At 31.7% G+C, this 18,793-nt stretch overlaps 1 protein-coding gene across 2 annotated transcripts in view; it reads right to left on the bottom strand.

Annotated features, from left to right (window-relative positions):
* DACH1 (dachshund family transcription factor 1) overlaps window positions 1-18,793 on the bottom strand; it is a 413,755-nt gene that overhangs the window by 107,821 nt on the left and 287,141 nt on the right. For both annotated transcript variants that reach the window (XM_061170678.1, XM_061170677.1), the window contains 2 exons: window positions 10,959-11,094; window positions 7,459-7,593 (listed from right to left, as the gene is read on the bottom strand). In XM_061170678.1, coding sequence (XP_061026661.1) covers window positions 7,459-7,593; window positions 10,959-11,094 — 271 coding nt within the window. The remainder of the gene's footprint in view (window positions 1-7,458; window positions 7,594-10,958; window positions 11,095-18,793) is intronic.

The following is an 18,793-nucleotide window of genomic DNA, read 5'->3' as shown; positions in this document are numbered from 1 at the left end:
GTTCCATATTGACCTTTCATCTAATGTGTTATATAAACTCCTCCAAATTGTTCCCGTATCTTTAAGATTTACCTGAGCTTTGCTGTCACCTTACACGTCCTGCAAACAAGGCTGAATGATGTGTTAAATCATTCCATCAAGTTGATGGAGGAATTCAAACTGCTTCAAGCACAAGAGACAAGGGGGCTATTACTTTTGCTTCTTAACTCATAACATAGCATTCAAAGTAGTATCACTCCCTCATCTATCAAATGAAGATAAAGCCCTGTGTGTTTGCCCATGTGCAGGGATACACATAAGCACATGTAAGAATATTAAAAAGTTTCAATAAAAGCAGACTGTGAATATTAGGCAAGATTGGAAATATATTTTTAAACGTCATTTTTTTTCTTTTTTTATTAAGCTCTTTAGAAGAGATTCTAATTTACATCTCAGAATAGAAAAATGTTAAAAAGTATTAGGTTGAAATATATGAGATTGTAGATATCTCCTGTTTTGTTCTACAAAAACAACATCACACGAAGCTTATCTGCAGAGACTGGCATTTATATTTTGCTATTAGTTTAGATAAAAAAGATTAAGAAAGCTCACTGAGTCACTGAACTTTTAATGGCCTATTTTTTTGTACATTTCTTAATATGTCTAATCAGGGAAGAAAGGACAGTGTTTTGTAGTTCTTTTAGAAACATACATATTTGCCCATGTACGAAATAAAAATATACAAAAGAAAAATTGTTTTAGCTTCACTAAAAAATATCGGATATAATATTTCCAAAATGAAGTTTGAATTTGGAGCTAATTCTCAAATAAACATATAGAAGAATGTACACATTCCCTTTAGATCACTTCTACACCAGAATATGTAAAATTTCAACTTGAAACTAGAAAAAATAGAAATCCACGGTTTAAGCAATACGCAAATAAATTCCAAAATTAAAAATTAGAGATAATCAATTCAGTAAGTCAATAAACATCTTAAATGAAGGAAATAAAATAATTTATAATAATTCATAAATAAATCATTACATGAAGCAAATTTGTATGTGGAGCTAATATGTTAATCTACTAGTAATTTACTCCTACCTCACTTTTAACGCTATAAAAATATTAGCTATTGGCATGACTACATAAAAATATTTCTTAAACAGTGAGGAAGTGAGTCATTCTGTGCCTATCAAAAAAGCTCAAAAAAATAAAGCTGAATAAGTGGAATAATTAATAGTCTGTTCTGTTTTTTCCATGGGGAAAAGGCATTTCATCTAAGTAAAAGTAAAACTATTACAGTAAGTAAAATTACTATAAATGTATATTATTATTTATAATGTATCCAAAACTAAATACTCTCTAATAGCTTTGGCATCTAGTTCATGAAAATTATCAGCAGTGGTAACATGATTCAACTTTCTAAGTGTCCAAAAAAGTTTCCAAAACCTAAAGTTATGGATGCCCTGGAGAAGCAACTGACATCTTCGGCATCAATAAATGGCCCTATTTCTTTTAGTAATGTTCATATTAATTACATAATAATAAACTCCTGGAAAATGTAAACTTTAGGTAACATTGAGGTAGTTCATTTTATAAGTGGCTCACATATAGTGTGCTAACATTACCAAAATATAGAAATTTCTAAAGAAAAGGGTTTTTCACTCTATGCACATCTATATAGTCACATGAGATACTAACAGGTTCAGATTTTTGATATATGTGTGTATGATATTTACTATAAATTAATTTGTGTAATGTTAATCTAGAATTGAAAAAAGAAAGTCATTTTTGAAGACAATCTTAAAATTAGAATTTTTAAACAATGAGAAATGTGCAAAAGGAAATATATTTCAAAAAAATTATTTCCACAAATAGGAGAAAAGTGATAGCAGTCATTTAAGAAAGATGTTTTGTAGGAAAGTGGTCCTCAAGGTTGGATGCTAAGAATAAAGCATTAATAAGAGGATATCCCAATATGGCCAGTTTACTAACTACTTTATTGCCTTTAGTGCTTTGTCCTCAAATTCAAAATACCAAAATGAGAACCTTCCATACAAGTCTGTTAACCATTGGAAATATTGGGTACTGCCCGTGAAGAATATGTGACAAAAGAATATGCGACAAAAGAAATGTTTCATGGCCTGAAGCAAATCCCCTGTATTTCCTGCCTCATCTTAAATTATTCCTGCTTCTAAAATGGTAAGAGGTACAAACTATTATGTATGGAATAATCTACAAGGATATATTGTGCAGCACAGGGAATATAGCCAATATTTTATAATAACTATAAATGGAGTATAACTTAAAATTGTGAATCACTATATTGTATACCTGTAACATATAATATTGTACATCAACTATACTTCAATAAAAATATATATAATTAGAAAAAATGAAAAATAAAAAAATAAAATGTCAGGAGTCACCAATGAAAGTTGTCATATTTTTTATGAAAACAAATAAAGGGAAAAGCCTCAACCATAGGGAAAATTAGAATATATATGAAGAAAAATTCTGTGCAACTGTAGCAGCAAAAGAAGAAGGGAAGTTTTGCATTTCATATGGTTTATTTCACATATCTGACATTCAGTAAATATTGATTATATCATTTTGGTTTATTTAGTCCAAGACTGAAATACACTAACATAAATTAGGTATTCAGTACTTAGTTCCAATTATAAATGCTCACATTTTCTATAACTGGAAAAAAGCTGATACTGTAGCATACAGTATCATATCTGTAGCATACATTTGATTTTTGGTAAGCAAAAAATTAGATAAATTCCATAATAACAAAAATGTGCACATGAAACTACATGCAAGGTATGAGACATGCTAAAAAATGTGTTGGAAATAGCAGCAATTCAAGCAATTTTAGAAAAACCAGGGAAAAAATTATGCATAAGAGAATTAACACTGTAAATTAGCACCAAGAGACAGATTTCGTGGGGATAAAGAGAGAAGTGCAGCATAAAGAAACAGGGAGCCTGTTTATATAATTTAAATGCGGGGCATATATTTGGAGAAAACTCTAATTCGAAAAGATACATGCACCCCAATGTTCATAGAAGCACTATTTACGATAGCCAAGTCATGGAAGCAACCTAAGTGTCCATTGACAGATAAATGGATAAAGAAGATGTGGTACACATACACAATGGAATATTGCTCAGCCATAAAAAAGAATAAAATAATGCCATTTACAGCAACATGGATGGACCTAGAGATTATCATACTAAGTGAAGTAAGACAGAGAGAAAGACAAATATCCTGTGATCTCTCTTATATGTGGAATCTAAAAAAAAAAAAAAAAAGATACAAATGAGCTTATTTACAAAACAGAAACAGACTCACAGGCATAGAAAAAAAACATGGTTACCACAGGTAATCAAAGGTAGGGGGAGGGATAAATTAGGAGTTTGGGATTAACATTTACATACTTCTTTATACAAAATAGATAAACAAAAAGGTCCTACTGTATAGCACAGGAAACTATACTCAATATCTTATAATAACCTATATTGGAAAAGAATCTGAGAAATAATATATATATACATACATATACATATGTAATTCTTTCATTGTTTCATATATATAAAGCTGAATGACTTTGCTGTACACCAGAAACTAACACAACATTGTAAATCAACTATACTTCAATCAAAAAAAAGAAAATATCAATTAGTACTGCCTATTCCACTAAATTTAGACTGAGGGTAAAAATCAGCAATGTGTTTAAAATCCAGAAAGCTCTAGAGAACTTGCAGTATGTTTGGAAAAGTTAAAAGACATAAAATAGTTTTTGAGGCTATGAGCTGTATCATAGATTTCCTCAGCACATATTCTTGACAAACTCCCAATTTTAGTCAAAGTTCGTACTATTAAAGTCATTTCTCCTTACACTTGGGATGCTTGAAACAATATTATATGTCTATTACTTCTTGATACACTAACTTGTTTTTCATATTTATATTTTGAATGTACTTTAATTAAACTCTTCCTGGGTTCAAAAGCCCATTAGAGTGTTTTTATTTTAAAAACTAAGTAGCAAATTTAATCAGCACTTAGTACTTCTGAGTTCTAACACCTGTAAAGCCACTGGTCCTTCAACTAATAGTGACGTAAATATTCTAATAGAGTAAAGTCAATAGCTTTTTAATATTTAGAAGATTTTAAAATGCTTAAAAGTTACTGGTGATTAAGATTTTAGACCACAGTGACTCTCAGCATACAAATTAATTCTGGTATCTATTTTTAACATAAATGTTTTCTTAAGAATTGTTATCTTTTGAATGATTTAAAGTGGTAGGCAGCAAATTACATTTAAGAAGTTCAAGCCTAAAATGACACAAACATGTAATTAATTTCTCTACAAATGTCTCTAAATGAAGTCACTTGTTTTAATACAGATATGTGTAGTAAGAAAGTTACAGGGCAAGTATGCGGCACCTGATAAATGTAGTCATGAAAGAAAACAATTTTTAATTTAGTAGACCCTATCAATCTAGAAAGCCTATGAATATTTACTATTAATTCAGTATGCTGAAAAATAGATAAAAGAGTGAGAGTACATAAAAGAGATGAGCATCATATAATAAAATTCTTACTATAAGAGTATCAAAATCTATTACAATGTCCACGATTCCATAACTACATTTGAAATTATGAGTTTAAAGTGAGTTTCACATTTCTAGGGAGAATATTAAAAACTTACTTTCCTTTATAAAATATACATTAAAATATTGAAAAACTGTTGGGATATGATCAAGGTCTTTATTCTGACAGAAAAACCATTTTAAAAACTTAAGATGTGATAAGAAGTACCATTAGTGATATAGAAAGTTTTTGTGTATATTCCTGGTCAGAACATTCTACTGTTTCATATAAATGTATGTTCTTAAGGTTATGAAATTCCACCTTTTGCCTTTCATCATCACAGTTACTTTAACTTACTTTCACCATCTCTTAGAATCTTCTAGTAATTTAGCACAGATCAATATGCATTCATAGATTGTCTAGTCTGTTTAAAGCAAATGTAATACACACATGACTCCAAGGAGTATACAGTCTAGTACTGGAAGCAGACCAATGAAAAAATACCTTCCAAATAACAAGGAAAATGTTGTAACGAAGATTTGGGGGGCAGGCACACAGGAAAACCAGCAGTGGGATCCCTATATCAAACTAGTATGGTATCTCAGGAAAGGCTCTACGATGGCAAAGTTATAATAGTAGTAACAAATAGATGATAGGTATATAGACAGATGATGGGCAGATAGGCAGATAGAACTCAAGACTCACGGAAAAAGAAAGTTACAAAAATTATAGTCAACTCAACTTGAAACATGAGATTGTAGAAAGCTCCCCACCAAAAATTCCAGTGAGATTCATTATTCCAATCACATTATTGGTCATTCCTTTGGTGGTCTCTTCACGACCACCTCCAGGCTTTTATATTTCACTCCCAGCCTTTTTTCACCAAGGTTCCGCAAGAGAATTAAAACCTAATATCCTGACAACCCTGTATATCATAAAACTTCTCTCTTATGCATTTCAAGTGAAACTAGCTATGTAGCATCTATGGGAAAATTGAGAAATGAATCACTAAAATCATTTTCTATAGGGCTTCATTCTTTCATAGAACCCTAGTGGAGAATGGCTACTTAACCCAAATAATGAATTTTTATATTTCAATATTCTTATTTGAAACTTAAATCCTCTATGCGGTTTTATATTTTATTACTATAAAAATTTCCATAATATTTCCTCAAATTGGTTTTTGATTAAATATAAAAGGTATATGTCAAAAGATACATGAGGCATTATATATCTTTCTTCATTTTTGAAGAATAACTCACAGAAAATTAAAATTGGACATTTAGAGGCAATCTCTTTCACTGATGCACTTGTATATATTCCACCCAGCTTTGTGATAATATTTGATAGCGAATTTTAAAATAAATAATTAGGAAGTTGCCTTAATGCTGCTCTCAAATATGCCTAGATTTTGACATGTTAGCACCTAGAAAAGATGACCATTTTCTTATTAATTGCATAATGCTGATAATTTAATTTATAGAAATACAGTGTTCTTTCTTCCTAAGGACTCAGCAGAGCTGTTCTCATGTTGAATAGAAAAATGTTTATGTAAGCATTTTTACTTTTTGTGAATAGTCATTTTCGAGGAAAAACGGTTGCTCCACCTTAACTTCGTCTTTCTCCAATCATGTCTTTCTGATTATCTAAATAGCCAATTTTCTTATTTTCCTTTTTGACAGCCAATGAATTGTACCTTTTGTATAATTATGTTTTCCAAAGAAACAATCCTTTTCATAACACTGATTACTTGATATTCATGTCAAAAAAGATAGTCAAAGTATCCAGTCTATATTATTAATAAAATTTGAAAATATTAAATTAAGATGAAAAAGATATGGCAGGGCTCCAGTGGTCCCAATTTAAATTTACCATTTGAAAACATTAATTTGCATCCAATAGCATAAATTTCCAACATGCATGTAAAATAATATTTCAGGACTTCCCTGGTGGCGCAGTGGTTGAGAATCTGCCTGCCAATGCAGGGGACACGGGTTCGAGCCCTGGGAAGATCCCACATGCCGCGGAGCAGCTGGGCCCGTGAGCCACAATTACTGAGCCTGCGCGTCTGAAGCCTGTGCTCCGCAACAAGAGAGGCCGCGATAGTGAGAGGCCCGCACACCGCGATGAAGAGTGGCCCCCGCTTGCCACAACTAGAGAAAGCCCTCACACAGAAACGAAGACCCAACACAGCCATAAATAAATAAAATAAATAAATAAAGCATGACACAAATTAAGCAATGTGAATACCATAAAAAAAGAAAAAAATAATAATATTTCAATTCTCCATGAAAGTATTTCATGAAATAAGGCATGAAAAGACAAATTTTTGCCTGTGAAAACGAGTTAGGCTGGTACAAATAAAATATAAATAGGAAACTCTCACAGCTTTGCACAATCTGGGCTTTGTTATTTGTTGCATACACTTTAGAAACGACTACTAGTACATTGGTTGATAAGATTCACTATATTTCTTGGTTGATCAAATGACCATGTGTCTTTTAATCCAAAAAGTAATCATAATAATCCTTTGTATATTGTACTTGCTCTATTACGCTAAGTAAAATGACAATTGACCCTAAAAGCACGGAGAAAGACGAACTATAGTCTTTGAGGGACTCAGAGATAACAATTAAAACAAACAATTCTCTTTTTTAAAACGTACTGGAAAATAAATGAACATTTACCTGTTGTTTAAGAGAAATATGTCTCATTCATATTTCTTTTTTGTTGAATAGGCATTTTACTTAATATCGTAGGTTTTTAAAATGTTTATATGCCATCTTCTAATATAATCTAGAAATATACTTTGTTCTGTGATTAAAACCTAGTTCATATGTTGAGCAGGAAAAACAAGACCTCATAATCATATATTACCTTTTTCAATATGCATCCTTTTCGACTCATGTCCTATGTCATGACCAGCCAAATCTCCCTCTTTGGGCCCAGGGAGTACGTTTGGTGATAAACCCATCAGCATCTGGTTCATGGACAAACCATTCTGATGGACAGCTGTCAAGTCAGAAACAAAAGAAAAAAGACTAAAACACCATAATACACAATATTCAAATAACTTATTTAAACTCTTTTGGACTCAGAAATAAATATACTACCATGGTCTAACTTTAAAATTATAATCTATCTCTAAGTTGAACACTGTGAGAATTGATAACTATGATAATTTTTGAGAACAAGCAGAAATATATTGAAAATGAAACTGTTTTATCTTATTTTTATTTCACATAAAATATGTATATTTTCTCATGTCTGGAATACTTTTGAATGGCCATACCCCTATAACCATTACCAATGAAATATTCAAGCTTGATCTAGTGTATCACATTCTCTCCTTAGCATATAACCTTCCTTAACTCTGCAAAAACTGCAACCTTAACATTAGAACACTCTTTAACACTATAAAGTTAAAACATAATTTTAAAAAATTCTAGTGGCATGAGAGGGCAATTAGAGTTTTCAACAAGTTAAGGCACTGAAATAGCTGTTTCAATAGTCCTATGCTATTCTAGTCAATAAAACATGAAGTTTCACAGATATCAAAGTACTTCTTTAAAAATTGGGATTTGAACTCAAATTTAAAAATAAAAGAGCCCAATTAATACCTATTAAATGGTTGAATGATTAAAAACAATAATTTCTTTCTTGAACTATTAAGAGTAACCTGTCACTACTGAAACGATAAAGCAGATGATCAAATACCCTTATGATCACAATCCAGTCAATAAATTTCTTAATAAATTGCCCATGAAAATCTTGGTTTTGTGCAAAAATTTTGAAGAAAAATCATTCCATAAAACCTTACTTTCACTGCAAAAAATATAGTTTTAAAATATGTATAAAATAATATATAAGACTATGTTAGGAATTACCATTTGGAAATCACCATAGTAATAATTGTTTCAGGGAAGAATCTTCAATGAACAATTCTGAAAGTAGTGAAGTGAAAGATTGATGAAGAACATTTACATAATGTTAAGATATCTCCTCACAAGATACTTATTATCTACAAAGGTTAAAAACAATTTAAAAAGGAACTTTGCAGGAGAGAAATCTAGAAGTCACTACCTCAGCCAAGTGATGGTTATCACAAGTATTGGAAAAATATCATATATCTTCTGAAATCATGCACTGAGAAGGACACACTATCATGTCTGTGTCATTCCTGCCAAAAATACATAACTTAAGTCAAATTATGAGAAAACATCAAAAAATTCCAACCTGAGGGACATTCTACAAAATAAATGGTATGTATTCTCCAAAAATGTCAAGGTACTGAAAGATAAAAAAGATTAAGGAACCGTTTCAGATTTAAAAGGATTAAGGGCATATGACAAGTAATTTCAACATGTGATCTGGGATGGGATTTTGGACCAGGAAAGAAAAATCTCTTATTATTAAAAATATTAGTCAGAAGAAAAAGGAAAAAATAATAGTGGGAAAGCTGGTGAAATTTGAATAAGGTGTGCAGCTTAGAGAATAGTACAATAATAGTCTTAATTTCCTGATTTTAATCACTGTTCTGTGGTTATGTAAGGGAAATTCCTTGTTTGTAGAAAATAAACAATGGAGTATTTGAGGTAAAGAAGCACAGTGTCTGTGATGAGGACAATAAGGTGGCATTAGGCCTTTATCAGGTATATTTTTCAGAAAGATCAACTGATTGAGTGAAACTGGATGATAAATATTTAAGAATTTTTAATTATTTTTGAAATTTTTATGTTAGTCTAAAGTTAAAAATAAATATGCATACATTTGCACATGTATGTGTGTATATGCATATATGTGTACACGTGTGTGTACATGTGTCAATATTTCCATTTGGACAATTATGGTAGTCCATGCATGCAAAAGTAATTACTTTGTTTCTATCAAGAATTTTAAAATATGATTAGTAAAACAAGGAATGTATATCAAAACTCTCAAATCTTTCCCTATTTGTCTGTATTTCCGATTATTATGAAAAAACTATAATTTTCTTTTCTAGAACAGCTCCTTTCCAATGAGACCTTAAAAAGCATTAGACATGAAACCAAATATTCATCATTAAATTTCTGATTCTAGCGACAGCATGGCCCAAAGGCATACTGAAAGTATTTTATTTGAAAAATGCTTTGAAGTAGTGTGAACTGAGGTTTACCAGCCCCAGAAATATAATTGATTTGGCAATGATTATCAAGTGCTATATCTATTTTTATTAATAAACAGTAACAATCATCTCTTACAAACTTAGGGAAATACGTTATAAACAGGCTAAATAAAGTATACATATTTAGAATTACGTTGAATTCTATGTAATTGTCAATGATTGACTATTTTAAAAATAATTTTATTACATACAATTTGACCAATATTTACGTTATCTGCCTCCACAGTATCTATATTGAGGATATGCAAACTTTCCTTTATAGCTTATAAAGACACTTTCTAGGAAATGCTTTTTCCTATTATGAAGATATTCTCAACAACCAAATAACTTCAATAAATTTTGTGTAATTAGATGAAGTTTATGCTATAAGCATGATTTCCTAAAATAATAACTAAAGCCTGTAAACAATACAGTAAGTATTGGTTTTAGCAACCAAGGTAGTCACTGTTAATATGCTCATTTTATTGGTAAACAATATTAGATTCTTGTACATACACAAAATAACCAGTTAATTGAATGGTGTATTAACTTCACTCTTAATTTTCTTGGCCATGAGGACCAGGATTAAATATCTGAAAATGTGATCATGAAATAAAATATAACTTTACTTTTTAGAATTTAATAATAATAACATGTGATGATAATATGCATTATTGACTGTTACTAATTCAAATCCTAAAATTTAACCAATTTCACACTCTTCAATCTATTGATCTTCTGAATGACTACGAAATGTTTTAAAAATCAGTTATTTTGAATTCTATTTCTTTTATTCCTCTCTTTGTGGATGTCTTTGTCAATGCAAGGATGAAGTTCAAATATTAGTGAATTTTTAAAAAATGGCAGGGATGGGATTGAAGGAACGAAGAGGAATAAACCATAAACAGTATACCTGGACGCTAGGTATTTGAGAGTTGGAGGTGTTTACCTCAGAAACTAATCTAGAAGGTTACTTACTTTCTCTAACTGTTTCATAGCTCAAATCTTTATGTGTGGCATCAAAGACAGGGAGTTTATATCAGAACCTGTTAATGTAGTACCATACCTCATGATATTGCAAACTGGGAAACATAATTTTGAGAGACGGCTATTGCTACAGAGCGTCAGAACATGATACATCTGAGATCTATTTGGAATGAGGGCATTTTGATTAGAAAAGCCAGTTGCACCAAATAAAGTTTAAAATGGTGACAAGTGGAAGTATGACACCTACGGATTCTGTCCGAGGAGCTCTCAGTCCGCGCTGGGGAGCTGGACACGCTGCTGCTGCGGTGTGATGATGGGTGGCTGCCAGGCCTTCGGCCCTCCTCCAGGGAGGGGGCAGGCGAGGGGCTGTCGGGAACACGCTCCTACACCACCGTGGTTGGGGGGTGAGGAGGGGGAGAAAAGAGGTAAATACATTGGACCTTTGCTTAAGGAATGTTGATTTTTCTTAATTCTATAGATACGTGAAGATAAACACATTTTTTCATCAACATTTAACTGGATTAAAAGACACCTTTTATCTTGAGGAAAGTCAAAGTAAGGAAAGACTAGAAAGGAAAATGGTTCTATAGGTGAAAATCGCTGTAGTAATGGCAAATGTCAATCCCTTCTTTGGATAAAAAGAGAGATCAAAAAAGACATCCAGTTTAGAACCATTAGACAACAAAGAATTAACAGAACAAAGCAGGTTTTAATTCTAGACAATTATCAATTTAAAAAATCTTTAAATAAATTATATTGCTTCAGCAAGTGTCTAGGATCATTTAACACACAGATTATCACCATGACATCATAATAATAATACCGGAGGCATTGTTAACACCTATTTCATTATGGGGCTGCTCTGGATATACCTAGACAGTCACATTTTAAGGCATCATGGACATCTATTATTATTTAACATTTGAATAATTTTCTTTGATTCTAATAACTTTCAGGCTCCTAGCTCCAATGCAACCACACAAATATATTAGGGAGAATTCATGAAATATGCATTCGTTGTATCCCAGGGAAACCTGGTATCATGTTTCCTGATACTATTCTACGTTAACACTCAGGTCCCACTCCATACCTTCCCCTTTAAGTCTTGCACCTTCCCTATGAGACCAATGTGCAAATGTATTGTATAACTGTCTCCAATGAGCTATTATAGAGTTACTGATTAAGAAATATGATACTCATTTGTTAACATTTTCTTCGAGCAACAAGATGTTTATACCTTCAGCTATCAACACACACAGGCCTTGAAGAACAGTCTTTTCAATAATTCATAAATATTTGGAAGTGTACAAGTAAACTGATACATGATACCTAATAAATAATAAGTAAATTATTCCTGATTAGAGTGCAAAGATGCAAATATGGAAAAAAGCAGACTTTTTAAAAGAAAAAAGTTCTAAAATGGAATCGGCCTGTAGGAGGCTGTTTTCAAAATATCAAAGGCTAATGTAATATGGAAAACAGACAAGGCTTTGTACTAACAGAGAAAGAGGGTAATGTATGTCTTCAATCTCAAAAGTTCCTTTAAGCCTTGTGATGGGTTGCAATTCTACTTTGAATTAGAATCATCTGGGAAGCTCTTCAACATGCCTATGCCTGGGATTTACTCCCCAAGATTCTGGCTTACTGAGGGTCATGAGTTGAGTTGTGTCGCTCCAAAATGATTGAAGTCCTGACCCCCAATACCTATGAATGTGAGCATTTGGAAATAGGGTCTTTGCAGATGAAATTAGTTACAATGAGGTCATATTAAAGTAGGGTGGGCTCTTCATCCAACATGACAGATGTCTTCACAAGAGGACATTGTGAAGATATGGGGAAAATGAGAAAGATGGAAAAATTGTCAAGAGGGAAAAATGTCATGTGAAGATGAGGTAGAGATCTGAGCTCTGCAGCTGCAAGCCAAGGATTGCCAAGGATTGCGAGCCATCATCAGAAACTACGGAGATGCAAGGAAGGATTGTACCTAGAATTTCAGAGGGAGCATGGCACTGCTGACATCTTGCTTTTGACTCCAGAAATGTGAGGGTATAAATTTCTGTTGTTTTAAGCCACCCAGTTTGTTGTACTTTCTTATAGCAGCCTTATACACTGAGTCTGAAGGGGGGCCCAGAAGCCAGTATTTTTTAATGCTCTCCAGGCGATTTTAATGTATATCCAAGACTGAGCACCACTTGTTTCATACCCTTTTAATTTTTCAGTCCTACACATTGTCAATAAACATCTTCAACAGAGGTTTCATTCTTGAGGATCATGACAAGTAAAATGAAAGTAACCCCCAAGATAGCCAAGCCCTCTTCCAAAATCCATACATAAAACTGTTTCTCAATATATATTCCATAGAATAAAAAATAGTCCCATAAGAAACTTTACAACAAATAATTTGCCAGGTCAAACAATATTGTACCAAAAGGAAAAAAGAAAAAAGAGTCAACTAAATTCTACTCTCAAAAGTTGCAAGATGTATTTTTAAACTCCGTGTCTCAACATGCAAAATGAACACAATATTAGTTATTTTTTCCACAATAAATAAATCAAACAAGCTATGCTTCTAAATGGTCTAAGTTCTTTAGTTCACATGGCAAACAAATGACCTACATTTCTAAAAAACAAACACATATACGATTTAAAAGAGCGGAGAATCCACATCTGGATGCCAAAAGTTACTTCCTATCTTCTAATTATAATTTAAAAGCAGCTGGGATTATAAATCTTTCTTCTTAACATTCACCCCTACCTTAAGCTATGAAGCAGCTTCAAACTGTACATTTATTATGTGTTCAGTTTGATGAGTTTTGTCGAGATCTAGACTGTTTCCATAACCCCAGAAAGATTTCTCATGCCCCTTCCCAGCCTATTCCTCCCATCCCCAGAAGCAACAGCTTTCTGAATTCTATCACCAGGGAGTAGTTTGGCTGGTTCTAGAATTTCATAAAAATGGACTCATATAGTACATACTTTTTATGTCTGGTTTTTTTAATACAACGAAATGTTTTTTAGATTCATTCAGGTTATCGCATGTATTAATAGTTTGTCTTTTTCACTTTTTAATATATTCAACTGCACAAATATCCAACAATTTTTAATTTAAAAATAAGGCAATAAAGTTCACATCAAGTCTTTGCAATCACAAATCAAAGGATAATCTTGGCTTCTGTGCAGCATTCAAAGGCTGGAGTTTGTATCATTTTTGGAATATCTGTGCATTTATTATAGAGTATGGATTTATAAAATTGTATAGAACTCCTTTTTAGTCTGTATAAATGTATTAATAAGCCATGCTATAGTTAACTGCATATATGACCAGATATACACGATATAGAGTCTAACCTTGATTTCTCGAAATTCTGATAAAGAGGTACATAAGTTTGCTAAGCTTTAAAGCTAATTCCTAATACATCTAACTCTTAACACTTGGATTATGCAGAAACACATGGTATATATTTAGGAAACAACATTATTATATTTTTATATAAATAAAATTTTCTAAATTAGCCATTCTATTTTCTCCAAAAGTTCACTCAGTGTTTATCCATCAATACATTTTAATATTCCTCTTAATAATTATGTAAGTGATCATATTTTCAGTGGCATGTGTTTAGCCAAATAGAGGTAAAGTGCAATCTTGAAATAAATCAATCCCTCTAAAATCATTTTGCAAGTCTGAGTTTCCTGTCATAATAGATTTCTCAGTGGCTCTAATGGAAAGCATGAAAAACTGATTTTTTCCTGAGATATTTAACTCATAAAATACGTAAATATTTAATGCACAAAACTCTAGTAACAATGACTGTGCCATTGAACAATTATTTATTTATTTTCCACATCAGTATAACAATTTTTTCATTAGTCAATTTTATTTAACTGTAAAAGTTTTCCTTGATGATTCTTTTCATTCATGCATTATTCACTTTTTCACTTATACATTCATAACACTCTAAAGGTCACATAATAAACTAAGTCAAAAATAAGCTAGATTAAAATCTTAAATCATAATTTAAGGCTTAGGAAACATAGGTGAAATTGTAGTATTTATTTTAGCTTTAGCTTATTTTTACTTTAATTATATTTTTTGTTTAAGAACAAAGGATACAGACAATACTTAATACTTTTACTTAAAGAAATATTTTAATTTATGCAAATTTTTATGCTTTAAAAGCTTAAGTATTCAATTGAAACTTTCTATAAACTGAGACACAACATATTCAGTCATTTCACTTAATGTATAATTTCAATCTTTGGAACATGATGTATCGTTCTTTGAAGAATTTCATTAAAGTAAAATCCATTGAGCAAGTAAGATTTGAATACATTGTTGCACAATAAATTAATTTATTTCAACAGCTTAATTCTTTTATCATATTTATATGCTTGCCTTTCCAGAGTATGCTATAAGATGGAGAATAATGGAGACAGTAAAGAATTGCTTAGGAGAGAATCTCATAATTATTACTGAAACAAAATAGATAATGAGTTTTATTCAGACATAATAAGAAAGAAGCAGTTCAATGTCTATAGGGAAACTATGTAAACTGGATTTATCATTTCATTTGTGTGAGACCCTTTAACCTCCAAGATGGCCCTGAAGTAGGACAAAGAGGAAGAATATTTAATTTAATACTTCAACACACTGCTTTATAGTCCTGCATCATAACTCCACCAATCAATAAAACACAATCTTTTGCAGTGTTCCATCTTTATAAAACTAGCCACAATAATAAATGAAAATGTAAGAGGAATACACTCTCACTGAAAAAAAAAAGGTCATACTAATAAACTAATGGTATCAGAATAACAATAAAGGAAAAGCTGCATTTATTGCCTCTGGGTAGAACAAGAAGTATTGGTCTCTACCACAATTCAGAATCAAAGGTGGAATTTAAAACAATGAATTCTAAAATTCTAAAATAAAAAGGAGTTTGGGATTAACATATACACACTACTATACATAAAATAGATAACCAGCAAGGACCTACTATATAGCACAGGGAACCATACTCAATATTTTGTAATAACCTATAAGGAAAAAGAATCTGAAAAAGAATATATACACATATATATAGCTGAATATATACATATATAGCTGAATCACTTTGCTGTACAACCGAAGCTAACACAACATTGTAAATCAACTGTACTTCAATTAAAAAATAAATTAAATAAAACGTATAAAATGTTCAGTATTACACACGTGATTAACTAAACATTAAAAAATGCATTGTGTCTGCTGCCTCATCTCCACCACAAAATGCATTGTATTTTATCAACTTAAAATATTTTCTTAGAGTAAGATTAAATAATCACAACTCATTTCTCTAAGTGGGTTATTTCATTTAGCTTTACTTTATATTGCTCTCTTTAATTATCTTCATTTTCATCTCTTTATCAGTTAGCAATTCCCTTATTGAGTATGTTATAGAAGTGGGGAGAAGATATTCTAATGTTAAATTTATCTTAATACAACTTTTAACTTACGAAATTGAAGTTGACTAGCACTTTATAAAACTTAAACTCCTGAGCTTTAACACAACTCAGACTTCAATTCATTCGTTCAGAGAATATTTACTAAACACTTAATATATGCCAATGTTCTAGGCTCTGGTTACATATAAGTAAACAAAACTGACAAAACTCCTTTCCCTCATGGAGCATATATCATCAGCTAGTAAATACTGTTAGTGAAATCCAGAATCATACACACTGATTGTGACATCCACATTCTCTCATTCTGGAAAAATGAACAGAAAGGATAAATAATAGGATTGGGATTCTGGGTTCAGGAAAATGTTAAAAAGTACTTCTGGAAGACATAAGCAAACCTAATATACTTGCATCTGGTAGAAGATCTGGTAGCCACCATCAAAACTCCTTAACTCAGAGTTCTAAATTGAGGCTTCAAGAGATATTTACATAGCTCTTTTTATTTGTTTTGATGATGATACTCAAGAAATACTCAATTTTGCTAAATGGGGAAGTGGTAAGACCCATGAGTGTAATCATAAACAACCTCATTTTATTCTCCTACTGTCTCTTCAAACTTATTCAGTGTTGGTAGGGAATTATATTTTTCCCACATCTGTATGAAAATTCAGGCAGCCTAGTAACTTTCCAGATTCTTATTTGGTAATATAAACTCCTACAGTTACTTTGAGCAACAAAAGGCAGTCTTGACTCAGAAGTTATACCTCAGGCTTATGTAATAATAAATACTATTATCTTAATTAAAAGAGAAGTCCCTCCTTTTCTATAGTCAAGTAGGTAGAATAGAGGGAGGAGAGCAAGGAAGAAATGTTAAGTTCTGATTTGGCCAGCATTGCCATCAATTGGCATCACTCTGTTCATGCCAAATGTTTAAAGCCAACTTTTTATCTAGTTAAGGCACTGTGTATGTTCTAAGTGGCCACCACCTCTATGAACTGTTTACAGTTCCTTGATGGGTCTAATTCGTCTCTGTGTTCCTCTGCCCTCTGAATTTCTGGCATAAGTGCATCTGGATGCTTGATTCACGTTGACCTGGGGGCAAGAGTACTTCATAGATGGTGGTGTATGCTTTCACTGGAAGTGCATAATGTCTTCTTGGTTGCATTTTATGATGCCAGCCACCACTGATAATCATAGCCCAGATTCACCACTTCATTAGGACTTGCAATTTGATGAATTCGAAATATATCATTCCATACTTATTTATTTGCAAGAAGATTTCTATGAACAGAAAGTTTCTCTCGTGCATTATTGTGTTATCCTGAGGGACAGTCTGTATGGGAAAGGCAGGAAAATGCTTGATTCCACCCCTTTATCCTTTATTTAAACCCTTATTTGTGCTTTAAAAGAATCAATTCCCTAGAATTCTCCAAAGGAGAATTATATTATGTTTAGTATTATTATAAACTCATGGATCTAAATATGTCTTATATTTCAATACACTGATGTATGGCATCCTTAGTGGTAGTTGTGTTTTAATACTTCCTTTTTCTTGTTAGCATTCTTTTTTCATATTTAATATCAATACCCAAATAAACATTAAGAGAGCAGACTTAACTGTTTCTCTAAATCCAAGTAAAATTTAGATGAAATAGTTTTTTTGCAAAAAAAAAAAAAACGTTTAAAAGTGATGCACACATCTAGAGTTATTTATGGTTGTCCCAAGATAAACTATTCTGTACCCCAAAGCAAACATGAGGTAAATGACATTGCTGTAAGATTTTTTAATCTACTTCAAGAATCCGGTTACTCTGGTTCTAGTTTTTATAATCTTTAAACATTTTGAACTTCACGCAAGTAAAGTCCTATTTACTGATTGATATAGTATTTTAGGGACCTGTTTTGAAAAAAAAGTATTAGAGAATGGAAAATGTATACATTGTATTTAAAATTTTTTTCAGTGTTTAATTCTTTAAATGAGAATGTCATAAACAAGCTCTATTTCTCTCTCTCTCTCTCTCTCTCTCTCTCTCACACACACACACACACACACACACACACACACACACAAAACAGCAGATTGGCAGAGAAAATTAACAAATTTAAGTCATATTCCCTGTTCTCAGAAAAACGCTGTAATGTGGCATGTGAGGAAAGATTATTCAGTAATGTAGAATAATTTGAATGTTGCCAAATTTCTCAAAAACAATTCCATATTATCACTAAAGAAAAGTGAAATCTGGAAAAAAAATGCATTTAAAAGTCTGCTTTGTATACTACTGAACTAGCAAACCCACCAAAAGCAAAATACACTACTTTTGTTAGGTGAAAAGGGTTGAACAAGCAAAAGAGAGTGAGAGAGACAGAGAGAGAGGTCTTACTATATAATTGCAACTATATTTCAAAAGCCTGACACAGATTCCTTATAAAATTCTAGAACTTATTTTTAAACAGATGATTGGGAATACTTGGGGGGAAAATAAACCAGTGATATGATGAAGATAATGTCACTGTAGAAAGACTTCTAATGATTTTATAAATACTAATTTACTCATTATGACAACCTGATGAGGTAGCAATGATATAATCCCCATTGTACGGAAAAGGAAACAAAGACAGGGATATTAAGTGACTTTTACAAGG

The sequence above is a fragment of the Eubalaena glacialis genome, chromosome 16 (genome assembly GCF_028564815.1).
Source record: "Eubalaena glacialis isolate mEubGla1 chromosome 16, mEubGla1.1.hap2.+ XY, whole genome shotgun sequence".
Classification (NCBI taxonomy): domain Eukaryota; kingdom Metazoa; phylum Chordata; class Mammalia; order Artiodactyla; family Balaenidae; genus Eubalaena; species Eubalaena glacialis.
Note: the sequence above shows the minus strand (reverse complement) of the source record. Positions and strands in the feature narration are given on the sequence as shown.